Here is a 17,425-nt window from a genome sequence, read left to right as displayed (position 1 = left end):
AGCAACAACATCGATCGACCGAGACGGAGCAACGAGCATTATACGTAATTAGTAGCTAATTGTTTCTTGTAAGTTAGACTCGATAGAATTCTTTATCAAGTCGTTATCTCGTCGATTTTCTATCGATTTCTCACTTGATTCTTTGATTCCAAAAATTTTCCAGCCCTTAGTGACCAAAATGCAGGAGCGATTGCAATGCTTCCTATGCTTTGTAATGCAATCCAGAGATGCATAAAGTTTGCATATATTTGTGCTGCGTTGCAGATAAGTCTTCCTAAACTGAACCACGATCATTCTATTTACTTGATGTTTCAGTAGTCGAATCTGATGAGGCAACACGTGAAGGAAATGGGGTTCTAGAGCGACCTTCCTTCGAGTCATCTGCTGCTTCGCTGTCTTTACTTTTCGCAACTCCCACTCCTTCTAAGATTGAAAATGCCGGTAAGGTACTTTCCGTCTTGTCTGAAGCGCGCCGGTCGCTGACATGTGAGGTGTTGCCACCCAAACCCTCCGCCGCCCAAGCAGGTAAGACACTCTCGTCGACAGCTGTCGGAAAGTCATACGTTACGCCCATACCCGCTTCCGATGACGCACTTGTGAACGTTCGTGGAGACCCTGGTGATTCCCCATCCGAAGCAGCGGTGCCATCTGGGATGGTGAGCAGGATTCCTTTCTGGTCATCTGAAGTAACGTCTGACTGGGATAAAGGGTCATGAAGGCTCTGGTTCATTTGAGGGGTAATGTTCAATTCAGTTCCTGGAGTCAGAGTTCCCATAGTTGAGACGGGAGGTGCAAGAGAGTCATTGGGCGCATACGGCAACAAAGACTGCTGGTTCGACTGCGTAGAGAAGGAGACATGGGCTGTCCCTTGATCGCTCGGAGTATAATACGCCTAAGTTGTCTTTAGGAGGGGTTTTATAGATATAAGCCAAGATTGACTTACCATCCCTGCACTCCGTTTATGAAAACCACAATTTTCATAAAACGCTATATTCAAAAGAATAAGTTCCGCAAATGAAAGGGGAGTCAAAAACTCACGAATTTTAGCTTCTTTGCAGTCCAGAACGACCTTGTAACATCCAAGGGAGACAGCCAAGTCCCTTAATCCAGTCACCAATTTCACCCCCAGTTTCTTCCCGCGCATTTCTTCAGCCACGACGATGTCCTCCAGATGTCCTGCAGCGCTTCCACCATTGATATGCTTCCGTTCAACAAGGAGCGTACCGGAAGCAACTAGGCGGTCAATTTTGGTGTCTACCATGACAACTGTGTAGTACGTTAGGGGACAAGATTTGAAATGTGTAAAAATCGCCTGGTAGAGCGAAGGGGCTAGAGCAGGCGACGGGCGAAGATTGGAAAGAAGCTCGAAATGCTGCCGCAAGAGATCAGTAGACGCAAGAGGGCGGACCTATCGAATATATTCAGTGACGATACCTTTGTCGAGGTGCTAAGAGATAACCTACCTCGATATCTTTGGGGAGGTTTTCTCTCATACTTGAGGGCAATAATTTTGCATCGAATAGCAGGTCCAGGTCTTTGTTCGATGGGAAATCCTCCAGCAAAGTCTGGACAGTTTCTGTATCCTGTAGCGTATTCGGTCGATAATCATCAGTCTCATCAGTAGCCCGCTGATCTTTGTCACTGATCTGGGCGGAATGATCAACGAGCCTTTGCGGTGTTGTCTCCTGTTGCAAAATTTTGATCTTGGTATGAGAACTACCAGGCTGAGGGTCATCAATGACAGAAACCTCGGCGTTGACGCCACTAGAGAATGCCAAGCTAGAAGGCAATATATGTGAGGTTTTCGGAGACCCAATTCCACCGAAGAGCTTACCGCACAGCGATCAGCGATAGTTCGTTAAGATACGTTTCTTCCGATTTGCATCCAACTCACCAGATTCGAAAACGTAATCAAATCCTCTAATACGGTATCCTTTTCATTTCCAATGAGCTGTTTTCTAAACGAATTGTCAAGTGGTACCCACTGCTTCTTGATTCATCATCAGAACATTACCATCACTTGGAGCCTGCTCCTGCCCAAAAAGGACGGAACCTATGCAGCATTACTACTTTTTTTCTTTCTTTCTAGACAGTTGAAAATTAACATACTAAAAAGCACCGCAAGATTCTGTGGCGTACAATAGTTGAGCAGTTTCCTATAACAGCTAATGACTAGACGTACTTTTGCGCCCATTTTATTCATTCCACGCTTTTCATGGACTCTTCCTAAGTGTTCGATAATGGATTGGAACGTTGTCTGATGAATAGGAGGGAGTCGTCGGAGGCGGCCTCTAATGGCACTGAAGTTATTACTGATATGCAACTCTGAAAATCACTCGTCAACTATGATTGAACGGCAAGTTCAATTAGTCAGGCATACCTCGATGCTTGCTATACTTCACCCTCTCGGCGTGTGGCAAATTGAAAACTGGTTCAGGCAACTCCCTGAGGTCTTTCAACCCTTCATCAGTACATCTACATTGACACACCGGGGTTACCTTACATTGCTTCAAGACGCTCGCGATGCTAAAAACGTCGTCCTTTTCCCCGAACTCAAATTGTGTCTCGTCCTTCTCTATGTCTTGGACCATTTTTTGAACTCCTGTGTGCCTGCCATTGACTCGGTAAATACCTTCTGCTTCCAAACCACGCGCATCGATTGCCGCGATACACTTTTCAACAATCATTGGCGGCGATCCATGGTCGTTCCCATCACCTCGAGCAAAATCGTAATCGGTAAGACTGACTCCAAAGATAAGAGATCTGCAAGGTCCAACCTTGAATATAGTCAGAACAGCTCATTTAGGCCAACAAAATATACCTACATAGAAGTTCTCGTACGGTACCGGGGCTTTAGTGGTATTGCTGGTTGCCACAAGTAACCTTTTACGGAAAAGCATCACTTTTTGAAGTCAGCTCGGAATCCACGGCGCAGCCGATTACTACAAGACCAGCACGCACTATCGTGATCGGCATCAATAGTATCAATAGCTATTCGAGCTACTTCAGTAGCCTGCGCGCTAGTCATTGCAGTACTGTGCATAATGTCCACATACGCCACCATGGCCCGGCGAAGTTTATTGCTCAGTTCATCATTGAACTCCTCAAGATGAGTTATTGCGGAGCTATGAAGTTTCTCTGTTCTGAGTCGGAGTGACTCAAGGTGAAAGATGCCCATGCGGTATGCTCTGTCTGTTGACGCTCGCTGCTGTCAACAGGTCTTTTCCGGCAGTACAATGCAGAAATGAGGCAGTCACTCACCAGCCTCATCGGCCTCTCGCTTTGCCTTCGCGCCCCGAACTGCCATTTGGGCTTTGATGTTAGCACTTCCTGTGGTGCCTCTCCTTTGAAGTCCTTCGCCTTCCACTCCATGAGAAGTTATTTGTACATCATCTTTCTCCCGTTCCCTATCTTTGTCACCCCCGAGCCTTTGCATAAAAGCAGAGAAGCCCTTTTTCCCATGTGTTGCAATATCATTCAGCACATCTCGTGACTTGTTCTCCAGCCCTGAACCTGACTCAGCTCGGAGTCTGTTGCCGAATTTCATTTCCTTCTCACGGTCTTTGTTTGGTGATGGCACGAACATACCAGAAGTGGTTTCCTGTGACGATACTTTCGAAACTGATGAAGCGGCTGGGTTGTTCACAGGGGGAAGGGGTGAAATGATTGTAGATGGCAAGGCATATGAGGCGCCTGTGCCGACAGAGAAAGGGTGCTCCTGCAGGGGTGTAGAAGTAGGCGAAGGTGGAGGGGCGCTAGATAACAGACGTGCCTGCGTGGCTATGGCATTCTCTTGCCGCCTGTGGTCTTCCAAAACTTGAGATTTTTGAAAATAAGCCTTTTTTAGCTTTGGGAGCTGATGCTTCGCATGATCTTCATACATCTAACGAAAACGATGAATTATATGTCTGAATATAAATATCTGACTTACATGCTCAGCAAGCTTGATGTTCTGTTTCAGATAATTTCTTATTTTTAGTTGCAGATCCTGGAGTGAGCCACCTCGTGAGCATGAGACATTCCAGTGTCAACAAATAGGCTGACTTTGAGCTTGGTTAATTCCTTGATAACATCTTCTTCCAGAGCTCCTTTCATGGCTTCCCGCGCCTGAATTTCGCGCAATGTATAATCTCGAACTTCACTCCAAGCTTTTCGTGATGTAGGCTTTTCTGATCTCTTAGGCGGTGGGTCTCTGCAATTTATCATGGTCAAAAGGTAAGGTCAAAAGGTAACATAACCTCCCGACTCAGAAACTGAACTAACTCGTCGTGTAATGAGTCGATAGCCACTGTTCGATCGTATAACCTTTGAAGGCCTTCAATGTAGTCATTCTCAAGGCGTACACTAGCTCTGAGGTTCAATGGGCTTTCGGTTAGCATATAAACATCAACTCACCGTTCCTGCAAGAAATTTATGTAAATCTCATCCTCAGAAATCTTGCGCTAATGAACGAAGCAGATTACCATCAGTATTTTTATCCCTGGAACCGTTTCTGGATATAATGGCACAAGGAATAGAGCCAGTAGCAGAATGAGTAGATCATGTACATACCTTGAACTCGCTAAAAACATCTGTGAGAGTATCCGAGTTCTTTCGAGAGGGGTCTTTGGACGGTCTGATTTCCAGCGAGGCAGATGACGCTTCCGGCAGAGGATCGACTGACGGATAAGCGTAAGCCATGCTTTAGGTCTCTTCAAAGAATCAAATGTTTTAGTCTATGGTTGAACAGAGACAGAGCGGGCTTTTAAAGGAAGAAGAAAGAAGGAAAGGAATATGGTGGGAAATCGGACTAGTTACGCGTTTGGGAAAGCGTCCACAAGGCTAAAATGCCGGACTCATGGTTCAGACGCGACTTGCACAATCCCATTTTTTCATCTGCATAATAATGGGGCTGAAAACTGCGAATCAAGCTTCGCTACTGCTTGCAAACTGGGAGTTTGCCCAAATCCAAATCTCAGACTTTATCAAGATTATGCAAAGGGTTCCTGCATCCTGAGAATGCTGATTGCTGAGCTTACAGACTGTGCCTTGGGGCTTCTGGCGGCACAGCTTCCAATGAGATTTTCAAAAAAAAAATCTCCATTTTATGGCGGTCATTCTATAGCCCGATGTTACGCCGTTGCGATCGCCGACTATCAGCCAACATGGGCGGCATCGCAGAACCGCATCATCTAAATTCACGGCAAGTAAAGAATACAGGCGCTCTCGCCTTGTCGAGGGAATATACCAAAACGTACTAGTTCAAATTGGAATGGCTGGGTAACAGGGGCTATTGTAGACAACCAATCGGCCCAACGATCATCTACATGACATAAGGAGCAATGAATCATCAGTTTCACGGCCTGTTTAATGAAAGAATCATCTGGCTTGTTCTACCAAGCACATCCCATTGCAACATCATATATGTCCGCAATATGCTGTCCATTAAGAACGCTATGCTGCATGTTCCGCGTAGCCCATAGCTCAGATTCTGACCCAACTCCGATCAATGAAAGTACCAGAACCCTTCGCTCATGATTAAGAAGCGGAAGCTTGAGCGGCCGCTTGTCGCACGGGCTCTGCGTCACAGGCATGAGCTGAAACCTTTCGCAATCGAGAGTCGACTTACCAAAGTAGGGGTGCCCCTTGGCCTCCTCGGCGGTTAATCTTTCCTGATGGTCGTACCTTAATAGCTTATCCAGAAAATCTATAGCCTCGCTAGAGATATAACGCTGGTTTTCCGAAGAGACAAATCGGGACCAGGGTTTTCGAGGATATCGCCCTAATATATCGTCAAACTGAGCATCAAGATCAATGTCGTATCGCTCAAGACTAGAATGCACGATCAGTAAAGTAGGAGCGACACTAGGGAAGTGGTGACAAACTAAGTGTAAAGTTCATCGGTGCCGAGGACTTTAGCAATTTTGACTAGCTGATCAGCGTTGTCATGACCGTGAAAGAACGGTTCTTTTCGGAAAATCTAGAAACTTGCTGATAAGAATCCTATGATGCAATGCAATCAGGTATGCTTACCATGCTAGCGAACATGCACCCTAAGCTCCACATATCCAAACTGTAATCGTATTCTTGAAAATCGACCAATAACTCTGGTCCTTTGAAATATCTTGAAGCCACACGCACGTTGTATTCCGTGCCAGGATGGTAAAACTCAGCAAGTCCCCAATCAATCAGCCGCAACTGTCACGACGTTCAGTCCCTGGGGCGGATTATTGATTAATTATCCGACTCACCGTCCGCTTCTCGTGATCGATCATAACGTTATGCGGCTTGACGTCGCGGTGCATGATGCCCTTGGAATGACAGAAATCCAAGGCTTTGAGAAGCTCAAAGATGTAGTATCGCACATCGAAATCTGAAAATTTGGGATAAAGTGTCTTGAATTCGGTGTTCTGATAACTGTGTCAGTTTACGAACCGCTGGTTCCAGGCTCTATTGATTCAGGAAAAAAGACGTTTAAAAACTCACGTTCACATATTCCGTAACAATGGAGGGCGTCTTTGACTGACTGTCTCTAACAACGTCCAACAGTCCCACTACATTGGGTCCACCAGCCAAATTCTGCAATATTTTTATTTCTCGCTTAATTTTCTTCTTCTTAACGGGCTTTAAGACTTTGACAATACACTTGGAGTCGGTTGGGAGATGGATGGATTCAAAGACCTTTCAACCCATTCCTTCAGTAAACGACGTTTTCCTGTTGGAGCCTATTGGGTTGCTTACTTCGGAATACTTTCCTCGCCCAACCTTTCTTACAATCTCGTAATTATCTTGGACTCCCCATTGAACCACAAGATTGTCTGAGACGTGACCATTAGTTCGTCTTAGTCGCGATATGTCCAGGTGCACGAAATCACTGACCATAGTCCCACCACGACCTTCCAAGCTTCTCATTCACGTTGGCGTAGACGCGAGCCTAAATATGGATATGTATGAGCCCAACTAGTAGCGTGATTGGATTGTCAGGACTGAATAATTAGAACGTACCACACTACGTCCACCTGACATGTTCAACGATTATTCCGGCCTTTACGATTGTCTCAGAATATGAGAATAGTAGCTGCTTGAATGGAAGAGGCGCGCTGAGCACGATAGTTTGAGGTATCACTTGTACGACTATGGTGCCGAAACGAAGAAGTCGATGGTATATTATCAATGACTCAAAAGAATGATCGCTGAGTGGAATCAAGACACATGGGCAAGCCTATACGAGTACGCGACCGGGCGTCAGCGAAGCCACAGACAACCAGTAGTTTAATCCCCGAAGTGCCGGTGGGCGTGGCACTTTCTTTGCTTGCAAGATAAATGTAATCAGTTATTTCGAGTAGTGAACGGCAGAGTAACTTGTAGGCTGCAGATGAGTACAAACGAGTCCGCCGTTGATCTTTAGTTCTTTGGTGCTTTCTAAGAACGGGGGTAATGCTTTTTCTGCTTGTCAATGCGATCTGTCTCATCAGGGTCAGCCTCTTCTCATCCGCTAACAGTAAGCACTGCTACGCTGCTTTTTTTGCCTGCAGTTCATCAAAGCGTTTATTTCTTTTGGTCAGTTGTAATTGTGCAGCTTATAGAATTATCAACAAAACGCAAATTTCAGGATTCATTCATTCATTGCAGAAGTGGGTCAGGGTTGAATCTTAGCATTGCCACACTGACAGATGAATGATCATGACTGGACATGGTGACCTATTACACAATACATGTGGCTGTGTGTTCATGCTGACGAAGTCCCCCTGTGCTGCCCCTAGGAGCTGCTACCAGCCCTTTGAGAGCATCCCCATTACAGCTCATTCTTCTACGCGATGTGTCTAGGTTCAGTCAAGTGGGATTGACTGTCAAATCCTGGAGATTTATGGCCCTGAATATCGGACAACGATTCGTCATCTTCACGGTTCTTCTTGTCTCGAACATCATCGTCGCTGGTGTGTATATCCTGATTGTGCTTTTGACACGTCAATCTAACGACAATGTCCAATGGCGACTAAGATAATGGACTTACATGAACATAGGTCTCCACATCCACGTGAATATCGTTTGTCGCATTGTCCCTCCGACCAGTCATAGCAAAAACTTGGCCCTTGGAAACTTCAGCAACTTGTCATATCTGAAGTGTTCCGCTTCCGCCCACATACGTACAGAATTAAAACCACTTTCATTTGCGGATTTGAAGGATACTCGGGAGTTCAAAGAATACATCAATCCGACAGTGTAAAGTTTTGATTGGATCCCTTGTAAGGTAGAGCCCAGGAGAGATGCCGGTGTCTGGACGAATTCAATCATGAAAGTTATGGCCAGGATTGTAGGAGGGATCTGAGATTCAAATGTGATACGAATCAGTCGGACAATAGCCTAGAGACAAAGGCAGTGTTCAGTAGTTAAGCCCAGATCGTATAATCGTACGTACCTTGTCAGTGTGTGCCCATCCAGTCTTTGACCGAAGTAAGCCATTAAGGATTAATATAGTGATAATGATATCGGCCGCCATGATAGATGCCAGCCAGACTGTTTACTTCCCTGTCAGTAACGTTACATTCTGGAACCAGGGTCCTAAGCATCCTTACTCAATTCGGCTGTGTCGAACACAGTCAGTCTTTTCCTGTCTATATTGTGCAAAATGATAAGACTCAAACCATTTTACTTACGAATTCGGACCTTATCAGCTTCCATAAGGGAATTGGCATTGCCGAAAATTACTTTTACTGCAATCGTGGCCGCGAACGACGTAAGGATAAGAAGCTATTGTACTGTCAGAATTAACGATTCGCACGTTTCACTGACTGATATGTTAGAGCAAAATTTACCAGGATAGTAATAGGGATTAAAATATTCCGCCTGTTCAATAGATACGCACGATAAGCGAAATATGACTGAATACCGCTTGAACAGATAGCATCGAGGACTGGAAACCAAGCGAGCTTATCGGTTTCCACAAATGGTGAAAAGCGACCAAAATTCTGGTATTCTAGTTAGAGACTTAATTTTCGGTTATGTTGGGTTGTTCACCTGGACAAAAAGGTACTGTCCGAAAAACCACAGATAGACGGTCATAATGATGGAGATTATGGAGGCAAAAATGACTATGCACTTAGTCCACCATTTGTCGTTTCTCTGATATGTGAAGTAGGTGACGACCTGCATAAACATTATTCCACTGAAGAGACAAGTAAGTTTATAATCGAAGGTTGGTATGGACCCGATTTCGCTCACGCCATGAAGGTGTCCACAATAGGTTGGGCAAACATGCAACCCAAGGAAAAAGTCTGTTGGACAAGGTTAGCCGATCCTGCCCACTTTCGAAATAAACAATTCCTCAAATTCTCGATAGTTTGGATGCAGCTACGTACTCTTTCAGGAGCAAAGAGTGCTGCGGCTTCTTCCTCCGTGGGTGCAGCCGCTCCAATTCTGATCTGGAGGTATTGGTAATGAGACATGACCAGCAATGATTGATTTTAATAAGTGGTTGATTGTTAAAATGTTACTGGTCGACGAGGAGTTAGGTTCATGCACGAATATCGTCGCTCGTCTGGGCATTTCGACTGTAAAAGTTATCCCTGCAGCCTTCTTATATGATGAGGCTAAAGGGCGTATAGCGGCAGGGCGGCGATGCGATCTTTTGGCTTCTTTGCTTGGACCCCGCTAGATATTCCTTTCGCCCATGTGGGCCTTGTTTGTACAATGCTTGGCAAGTAGTTCAAAATAAGGGCGTATGATCAACTGTTGTAACTGACTGCTGAAGCGGTTTGGGACACTGGGCATATACAACGTCAGAGGTCCGTGAACTCTCATTGTCGATTGTCGTGAGATTTTCGATCGGTCATAACAGGAGCGCGACAGGGCGAATTGATTCTGGGGGAGCGGTGTTTTTTTTTGTGTCCGCAGAGATTGAAGAAGCACCGAACTGAAAGATTGGTAATGAACAGTAAATGCCCAACTCCATTCCCCGCTTCATTATTCACCTTCTCCCGCGGTTCACCGTCAATAACGGACCTCCCAATGGAACTACCAACAGCATAAGCGTTCCATCCACCGAGTGTGTACGATACCAGCGGCGTCTCCTCGATGATTTCTGTCACCCTTTTCTCTTGTCGTCCTGTTCTCAGCGCTTGGTGAAGCTGTAGATCATGATGTCATGGCTATAGACGCCTCTGAACTGTGAAAAAAAGGAGACTATTATTATGATGAAAAGTATTTTGGGATTGTTGGTTGCGGTGCTAAGATTGCAGTAGTTAATGCCATCAACATGTTAGTTCCATTTGCAGATGGCGACGAATGAAGATCGGGTCGGAAGCTAGAAGAGGTTATTGGAGGGCGTAGAAAGGGCGCAAGAGGACGCCGAACGCAAGGGCGTCGCAAATAAACAGGGAACGAAAACGAACCATCACGGATTCGGACAAAGACTGACAGCCTCCGTTATCCTAGTGAATATCAAAGGACGTCACTGCTTGCTGGTTATTATTGGACGGACGGATATCCAAAAGCAGCACGTACCCGCAATCACTATCCGTCCACCCAGAATCCAAAACCGGTTCCTGTACCCCGTGCACGTTGTTCTGTTGCCTTTCACTCCAATTACGCATCACTCACAGAGTGCTATGTCTCGAAACTTGGTCCTTGTTACAGATTTTATTATTAAGCAGCCCGCTAGGGTTACCGAATGTTGAAAATCATGTAGGGGGATAACACGTAGGATGGTGAAATTCCGCAAACAATTAACAGAAACACGAAATCATCCCAAGACAATATTTTCTATCAATTCAAACCAATAGGGAACAAGGATGGTTGCTATGAAACCGATGCCTGAATATACGCCTACCTTCGTAGCCACTGATTTGAGGGCAAGTTAGCAATCACTCTGCATGATTTCATGAGATCTAACTTATTTACTTACCCTCAATGTCATATGTCAAAGCTGATACACTCATTTGAGCTTGTTCTTCTCGAGGAGTGGCAGTCCTCCACTCGGCACCACCCTCGCAGGAACTTTTTTTTCTCTTTATAAGCCCCTCCCGGGGATTAGAAGGTGGGCCTATCGTGATGTCGTTTCTAGAGCTGAGAGCGTGAGAAGCGAGAAGTGGTGAAGGACAAGAGGGCGCGGGAAGAGTTCCGGTATCTTCTCCTGTCTGAAGGTCAAGCAAAGAGGGAACGGCACGTAATGCAAGTTGAGAAGGCTCTTTGTTGTGCTCTCTAAAGAAAACCATCACTGACTGCCTTTTGGATTTCATGACAGTTAATATTAGGCTTCACTTACGCAGTAGAGATGTAGAATCGTCGAGCTGGTAAACTTGAATGAAGTAAGAGAGAACAGCTGCGAAACACAGGAGGAAGCACTTGGCGAAGTGTATATTTTGCAAGGAGCCTCCAAGCAAACAATGTTCCGAGCCCTTTGTATTATGTTGCAGGTGATGTATACCGATATGTCAAAAAGATTACTCACCAAAAACCAATCTGAACATTATAGAGAGAATAATTGTTGCCAGGTTATACGAATAGAAGGCAGTCGGATTTTGGACCTTAATGGACGGCCAGATTGCAACTGTGAACCATTGGCCTAAAGTGGAACCAAGCATGACTGCAAGCACCGCAATAGCGTCTTCAAAGCATGGACAAGCTTCGAAGGGTTCCGGATGACGGTGGATCAAAGTAAACGCTAGGGGTGCAATGATCGCAGGAACTGTTACGTTATTAACGATCATGTTACTCATACTCCAGAACTGACGTGTCCTACCTGTCCAAGAGCCCGAATTCACCCATGCCTCGTTCCTATCGCCAATTGCAATCCAAAATAACCAACAAGCCACACCCATGATACTCCCTCCAACAATATCGGCTGTAGGCGATTTAGAAAAGTATCATGACGAGGGCAGAGAGAAATATATAAAACACTTGCCGATGGAGTGCATGCCCGTGTACACTCTGCCGCCTATGACGCTTGTCATATACACTGCTAGCACTAGTTGTGGGGTTAGATACAAGAACTGAATTTTAAGATTGGATGATGTACTCAGCCAGCTAAGTAGTACAGTCGGCCATCCCAGGCGATCCTGGAGTTTGAATATCCATTGTCCCAAATACAGCGCAATACTGACGGAGTTTGTAGAGTGAGATGATGGAAAGCCTGAATCAAGATGTCACTATCCATCCTGTTCCCTTGGACACCAGTACACTGACCATATTCATGATGATGAGTGCTCATACCTGTCCATCATGTATGCGATGAGCTGTGCATATGTTGCACTTGTCATGACTTACTTAACCGAATTACTGGAGGACTGTACGGCCGTGGAGTGCACACCAAATCCTTGGCAAACGATGAAATGTATATACCTAACCCTACGACATGCAGTAGGCTCAAGGTGCATCAGACCAGCTACAGTCAAAGTACGGGAACGTACTTACCCTCTGCCTTCCAATGGATGGCCAAAGAAAAAGAGAATTGGTAAAAACATCATGAAAAACGTGTGCGCTTCGAGAATACAACTCACATCAGCAGGTTTCAAATTTGGCACAATGACGGCGGTCCATATAATGCAGAAGAAACTGTACTTACTTCCGAATACTGCAGTCCAATAGAAATATTTATCGCGAGCTTCGCTTCTTACTCGTTTTTGCCAGTCTGCCATTTGCGTACTCTCGTTTCTCAGGCGCCTTACGAGAAGCCTTCGCAAACTTGCTCTCCAAGCAGGTAAGAAAGCGTCATATAGCTCATCTGGCTGGCACCCTGGTTCCCATTCTCGTCTAAGCGTCGCGTCTCCTTTGGGATTGTGTTGGAATATAGCGGTCCCAGATGACGCTGGAGATATTTCAATCACAGGAGAAGACCGCATCACCGATAAAAGCCGCCTGTGGGCTAAGATGTCACTTTGAATGATTTGATTCGAAAGGCCGTAGTGGCTTCCTATAGTCGACGATACTGTTTGCGGTACTGGTAAGGTAGCTTTTTACCCTTGCTTGACTCTTGGACAAGCAACGAAGAACTGGCCAGGGGAGGCAGCCTGTGGACTATCGCACTGTATTGTTCAGAGGGTCAGATAGACAGTCGTAGATGCCAATTGCAGGTAAGAGGGACAATAATGAAAACCACGGACGACAAGCTTTGAAACTCAAGCCACGACGACTGAGGGAAGGCTGATAATGCTCGTCACCGCAAACAATTACGTGAATAAATAATCGTGTATTCAAAATAAATTAGGTTTTGGGAAGACATTGATTCCGCTGGGTCCTACAAGCGCAGTAACAATTATCGCTCTATAGATTCGAGCCTGTCGTTGCCTTGCTGCGTGTACAACGCAATACCGCCCCTCCGCACTACACATCATCCATACATTTGTCATTCAGACATCAAGACCGGTAACCACTTCCTTGCGCCAGTATCAATCTACCCACCTCCTGGACGTTTCCGGCGACCTGTTTAACCACAGTCTAACCACAATCTGAACAACGCGCACTAGTTTCTGATACGACAGCTGTTATTGCACCCATTGTGCACTATCTGCTTTATTAACGGAGCCATTCACACGAACTTAAGTTTCCGTCCGACGAGTTAGGAGAAAAATAGTCAGAGGACCGGTGATCTGGACTTGAACGTAATCATCTTTCACAGCCCGCAGCCTTCAACATGTCGTCCTCCTATGCATCCGCCAAGGTAAGTCGCATGAAGTCATCACTTCACAGTCTTGGGCTGACCGGTCTCTAATTCCTAGTCTCTTCACAACTCCCTGCCTTCGTTTCATCCCCGAATTCCCGTCTCTGCTCTTCCGTCGATTGCTCTCTTGTTCCTTTTAGGATTCTTTGGTCTCACGTTTATGTTCACGACGTGAGTCAGGGCGCTTTTACTGAGACTTCGGCTCTATCTTGCCGATTCATACTGATTGTTCAAATTTGATAGCCTCCCAAAATCAAGGTTACCTTTCACAGAGATTGCGACTGTATTTGTGGCATCGTCACTGGCTGGCATGGGCATAGTAGCATTGTTTTGTACTGTGGGCGTTTATGTTTAGATGAATGCAAGGAAGAGCAACTATGAATGTTGAAGAATTGATCTGTTGATTTGTGGTTATATGTACTCGATTGAACGTCTGGCTTGCATCCATTTCTGTCTTTGAGGTATTCGTTGTCCGAACGATGCCCATACCCTTGTATCGGCACTTATATTTATATTTATACAGGTGTAATGGGCAATACTTGCCTTCAACGACTGCCACATGAAGCCGATGATGACAAATTCAGTACAGCTTGTATTGACACAATCCCTCTCGGATGAATGGGTGGCATGGCATAGCCAGTGAGACAACTTTGACATATTATGTTGCCGGTTGGTTACCTTATTAACGAAATCAAAGTGATATATATAAGCACGAGCCGTGAGCAATATATAGTACAGGAAAAGATCACATGACATCCAGCGACTATTTGAGGCCACAGGAGACAAAACGATCCGATCTGTCATACCAGTAAGGTCTTGAATATCACGGAAGTTTGACTATTTCCCAAAGTCTAGTAGTACTAGTCGTAGTAGTCTATCAGACAATGCCCGCCGGTGGAAAACAATAAATGTCAAGCATTAGCTATCTTGCGTTAACGATGTCTTCCACTATTATATATCTGGGCCCTCATGAGTAGAAGAATGTCGACAAGAAAATATTTGTTGCACGAACACTATTTTCCTTTATTCCGTACGCACAGTACTGTACATCGTACCCAGTCTTTACAGGAGGCTTGAATCACTTATTTTCGACTGATGGTATACATGATTTGGACGATATAAGGTTGACTCATACCTGCTTTAGCCACTGGACAAGAGAATATCGCCATTTGGTATCAAGGTACATGAAGTGGACGAGATGGTGGGAAAAAAAATCGAAACCCTCAAAGCTCTACGTCGCCTCTGACCCGATACTACCAATTACCGCACCACTCCTTTGCGTTCCAGATACATCGCCTGATTGCACTGTGACATCCTCCATTGTGGCATCGCCGTCACCTTCACCCACATTGGCCCTCCTTTCAGTCATAAAATTTCTAGGCGACGGTGGGTTTAATGCGGGCTTATCCACTTGAGCAATCTGATTGGAACTAGTAGCGAAAATCGGCAACGTGGCAGGCGAATCGACTTCCATGGAGTCTCCATCCAGATGAGAAAATGTTTTCACCTTGGCAGCCCAAATCTTCATATCCTCCCGGATACCGCCGGGCAAACCAGGAGCGACAGGATGGTTTCCTGAAAGCTCAGAAACAGGTAAGGCAATGTTAGTTATTGCTGCCTCCGGGATGGTGGAGGATCCCATTTGATGAGAAGGGGGTTTTGAACGACGCTTCGAAGTCCACAATTCTTTTCCTATTTCTTTTCCTCCATAGGGCCTTGATGGTGTCGTCGTCATATGTCACGGCCGCAGCAGCGGTATACGACTAGGCGGAAGTGTGCCATCCTTTCGCGCGGAGCAACTCTTCTAGAGGAGGTAATTCCAGAGAGTCGATTTCGGGTATGGGATGAGACGCGGCAGAGCATTTATCCACTCCAACATATGCCCATTTCCTCCCGTCAAGTACCGACAGTCGAACATATCTCTGGTAAAGATTGTCGAGGGACGGGACTCGACGACGAGGGCGTGGAGATGCTCGACAGTTGGGACCCTAACCCTATCGGCCGGAAGGGGCATGGAGGAGAACGGGGCCTTGCCAGTCCTCTTTTTGCCATCGGAGGGGAGGACGTTGATCTCGTGTCAGAGGGTACCGAATGCCAATCGAAGCTGTGTCGACTGAAATTGGCCACAAAAGCAAGAAGGGACCCAAAAACGGACTTTCAACTCACAATAGGAGACCATAAATGGTCCAAACCATTCGCAAGCCGAACGTTTTGAGGGTTACTTTGGTTGACATCGCACAGGAGATAAAGAGGTCGAATTCTGGGTCATCGGTGCCATCGTTGAGAGATTACGGTTCTTGATGGGTAAACATCAGTGGGTAGAAGAATGACGGGTTTTGAACAACCGACGTCCCCGTTGCGTCAATGGTCCCGAAGGCTGATCTGATGAGATCCCTTTCCCTGCAGGCCTGGACCAAGGAAGCGGGGCTGCCCAACTGCTGTACTAACTTCCGCATGTCTTTATATGAATGTGTCAACATGTGAAAAGCAGGCAGTGGAGGTCACTCACGCCAGAGTTCCTGGAACAAGCACTGTTGGCGTCTGTGTCGATGGCACCCCTGCATTTCTTTCCACAAGTATGGAAATAGCCTTTTACGGATTCCTCGAAAACATGCGGGATCCTTACTTTGGACGCTTCTGCGTGGTTGGCCTCGAAATTCTCCGTCACGGATTTCAGAAACCTTTTCGTTGTATCGCTGATGTAGATGACAGAGTCAGCTCCTAGAGAAATAGCTACTTGCTTGTCGGGTAGAGGGGACTTACACGAGCACATACGTCCAGTCCGGTCGTCAGGCATTGAAAACTGACCCGTCCGACAACAGCTCTTCCCTTCCACTGACAGTAAGAGCAGGCCAGTCTCGTTTGGAGCTATTGTGCACATAAGCTGTGCTCTCGGACCTTCATGTAGAATTTCTCGTCCTCCAGACCGGGGAAGCGTTTGTCAACCATTTTATGGAAGGTGTAATGGACAAGTATCTTTTATGTGCAAGTCAGCTATTGATTACTGAAAATTATTGGCCGAACAGGAACTCACCTCCACTTGTGGGACACGATCTTTCTCAGTTTTTTTCGGCTCACTCCCACTACCGTTCAAGCCAGCTCCGTTGCTACTCCTCTTGTTCTCTCCCACAAACGCCTGTATGATTTTTTGGACATGGTCAACAACCTTCTCATTCTCAGAAAAGACATCGATAAACTTGTCCATGGTCGAAGGGCTTTCGGCGAGGGCATCCATAAATGATCCCATAGCATCTGGTCTTTCCTTGACGAGTCTAACGACAGCTTGTGGATCGCTTTGAACTCGACGAATATGAGCGATTTCATCGGCCAGCGACACAGACACCTCTTTCTGTTGTTCGCTGGAGGCAACTGCTTGATGATTGAAGTCGACCAATGCCTTCTTCAATGCCATTTGATTTGTCAGTGAACAGTTAGGGTCCATGAAATTTGGATTTCTGGCCTCCTTGCCCTGGCAATGGAAGATGGAGGCTCTAGAGATGAGTGTTCGCCGTCGCGACCCTCTTTCTTGTTTGTTTTGATGATTTGAAGCATCGCCGTCATGTATTATGTAATGTTTTTGGTTACTGTTAATTACAATATTTTTATCAATTAAGAACACCATTAAGAACAATAAAAAAGTTAACTAAATATCACGTAATCAATGAATAAGCCAAGCTGCCTGATCCATATGCCAGTGGGTATATGTAAAACATTGAAAATAGAATGGGATATATAACCACAATAACTTGACGCGGATACACTATGTAAAACAATGTGTTCAATCGCGGG

The 17,425-nt window shown here is 45.7% G+C and overlaps 5 protein-coding genes across 5 annotated transcripts; all 5 read right to left on the bottom strand.

Moving 5' to 3' along the window:
• Positions 1-295: 295 nt before the first annotated feature.
• Positions 296-4,680, bottom strand: CNBF1920 (hypothetical protein; the record flags this gene model as incomplete). Its single annotated transcript, XM_769936.1, has 18 exons — positions 296-892; positions 944-987; positions 1,039-1,408; positions 1,464-1,829; positions 1,895-1,933; positions 1,986-2,053; positions 2,110-2,128; positions 2,183-2,325; positions 2,381-2,452; positions 2,504-2,777; positions 2,826-2,902; positions 2,962-3,192; positions 3,262-3,883; positions 3,932-3,988; positions 4,045-4,192; positions 4,264-4,344; positions 4,396-4,442; positions 4,552-4,680. The coding sequence occupies 18 exons, from the start codon at positions 4,678-4,680 to the stop codon at positions 296-298; spliced, it is 3,384 nt and encodes a 1,127-aa protein (XP_775029.1).
• An 837-nt stretch (positions 4,681-5,517) lies between these two features.
• On the bottom strand, positions 5,518-7,005 carry CNBF1910 (hypothetical protein; the record flags this gene model as incomplete). Its single annotated transcript, XM_769935.1, has 9 exons — positions 5,518-5,558; positions 5,609-5,811; positions 5,865-5,959; positions 6,013-6,177; positions 6,231-6,389; positions 6,466-6,660; positions 6,721-6,797; positions 6,859-6,913; positions 6,985-7,005. The coding sequence occupies 9 exons, from the start codon at positions 7,003-7,005 to the stop codon at positions 5,518-5,520; spliced, it is 1,011 nt and encodes a 336-aa protein (XP_775028.1).
• Positions 7,006-7,789: 784 nt separating this feature from the next.
• On the bottom strand, positions 7,790-9,425 carry CNBF1900 (hypothetical protein; the record flags this gene model as incomplete). The annotated part of the gene is made up of 10 exons (XM_769934.1): positions 7,790-7,936; positions 7,994-8,071; positions 8,131-8,343; positions 8,399-8,496; positions 8,556-8,564; positions 8,637-8,730; positions 8,796-8,948; positions 8,998-9,145; positions 9,202-9,254; positions 9,339-9,425. The coding sequence occupies 10 exons, from the start codon at positions 9,423-9,425 to the stop codon at positions 7,790-7,792; spliced, it is 1,080 nt and encodes a 359-aa protein (XP_775027.1).
• A 1,295-nt stretch (positions 9,426-10,720) lies between these two features.
• On the bottom strand, positions 10,721-12,818 carry CNBF1890 (hypothetical protein; the record flags this gene model as incomplete). Its single annotated transcript, XM_769933.1, has 11 exons — positions 10,721-10,818; positions 10,883-11,178; positions 11,243-11,375; positions 11,429-11,665; positions 11,720-11,821; positions 11,882-11,944; positions 11,996-12,109; positions 12,163-12,189; positions 12,244-12,341; positions 12,391-12,457; positions 12,542-12,818. 11 exons carry the CDS (start codon positions 12,816-12,818, stop codon positions 10,721-10,723), a joined length of 1,512 nt encoding a protein of 503 aa, XP_775026.1.
• A 3,686-nt stretch (positions 12,819-16,504) lies between these two features.
• Positions 16,505-17,078, bottom strand: CNBF1880 (hypothetical protein; the record flags this gene model as incomplete). The annotated part of the gene is made up of 2 exons (XM_769932.1): positions 16,505-16,612; positions 16,671-17,078. 2 exons carry the CDS (start codon positions 17,076-17,078, stop codon positions 16,505-16,507), a joined length of 516 nt encoding a protein of 171 aa, XP_775025.1.
• Between the last annotated feature and the right edge of the window lie 347 nt (positions 17,079-17,425).

The sequence above is a fragment of the Cryptococcus neoformans genome, chromosome 6 (assembly GCF_000149385.1).
Source record: "Cryptococcus neoformans var. neoformans B-3501A chromosome 6, whole genome shotgun sequence".
NCBI classification, from domain to species: Eukaryota; Fungi; Basidiomycota; class Tremellomycetes; order Tremellales; family Cryptococcaceae; genus Cryptococcus; species Cryptococcus deneoformans.
The sequence above is the reverse complement of the archived record's forward strand: the minus strand, read 5'-3'. Positions and strand labels throughout refer to the sequence as shown.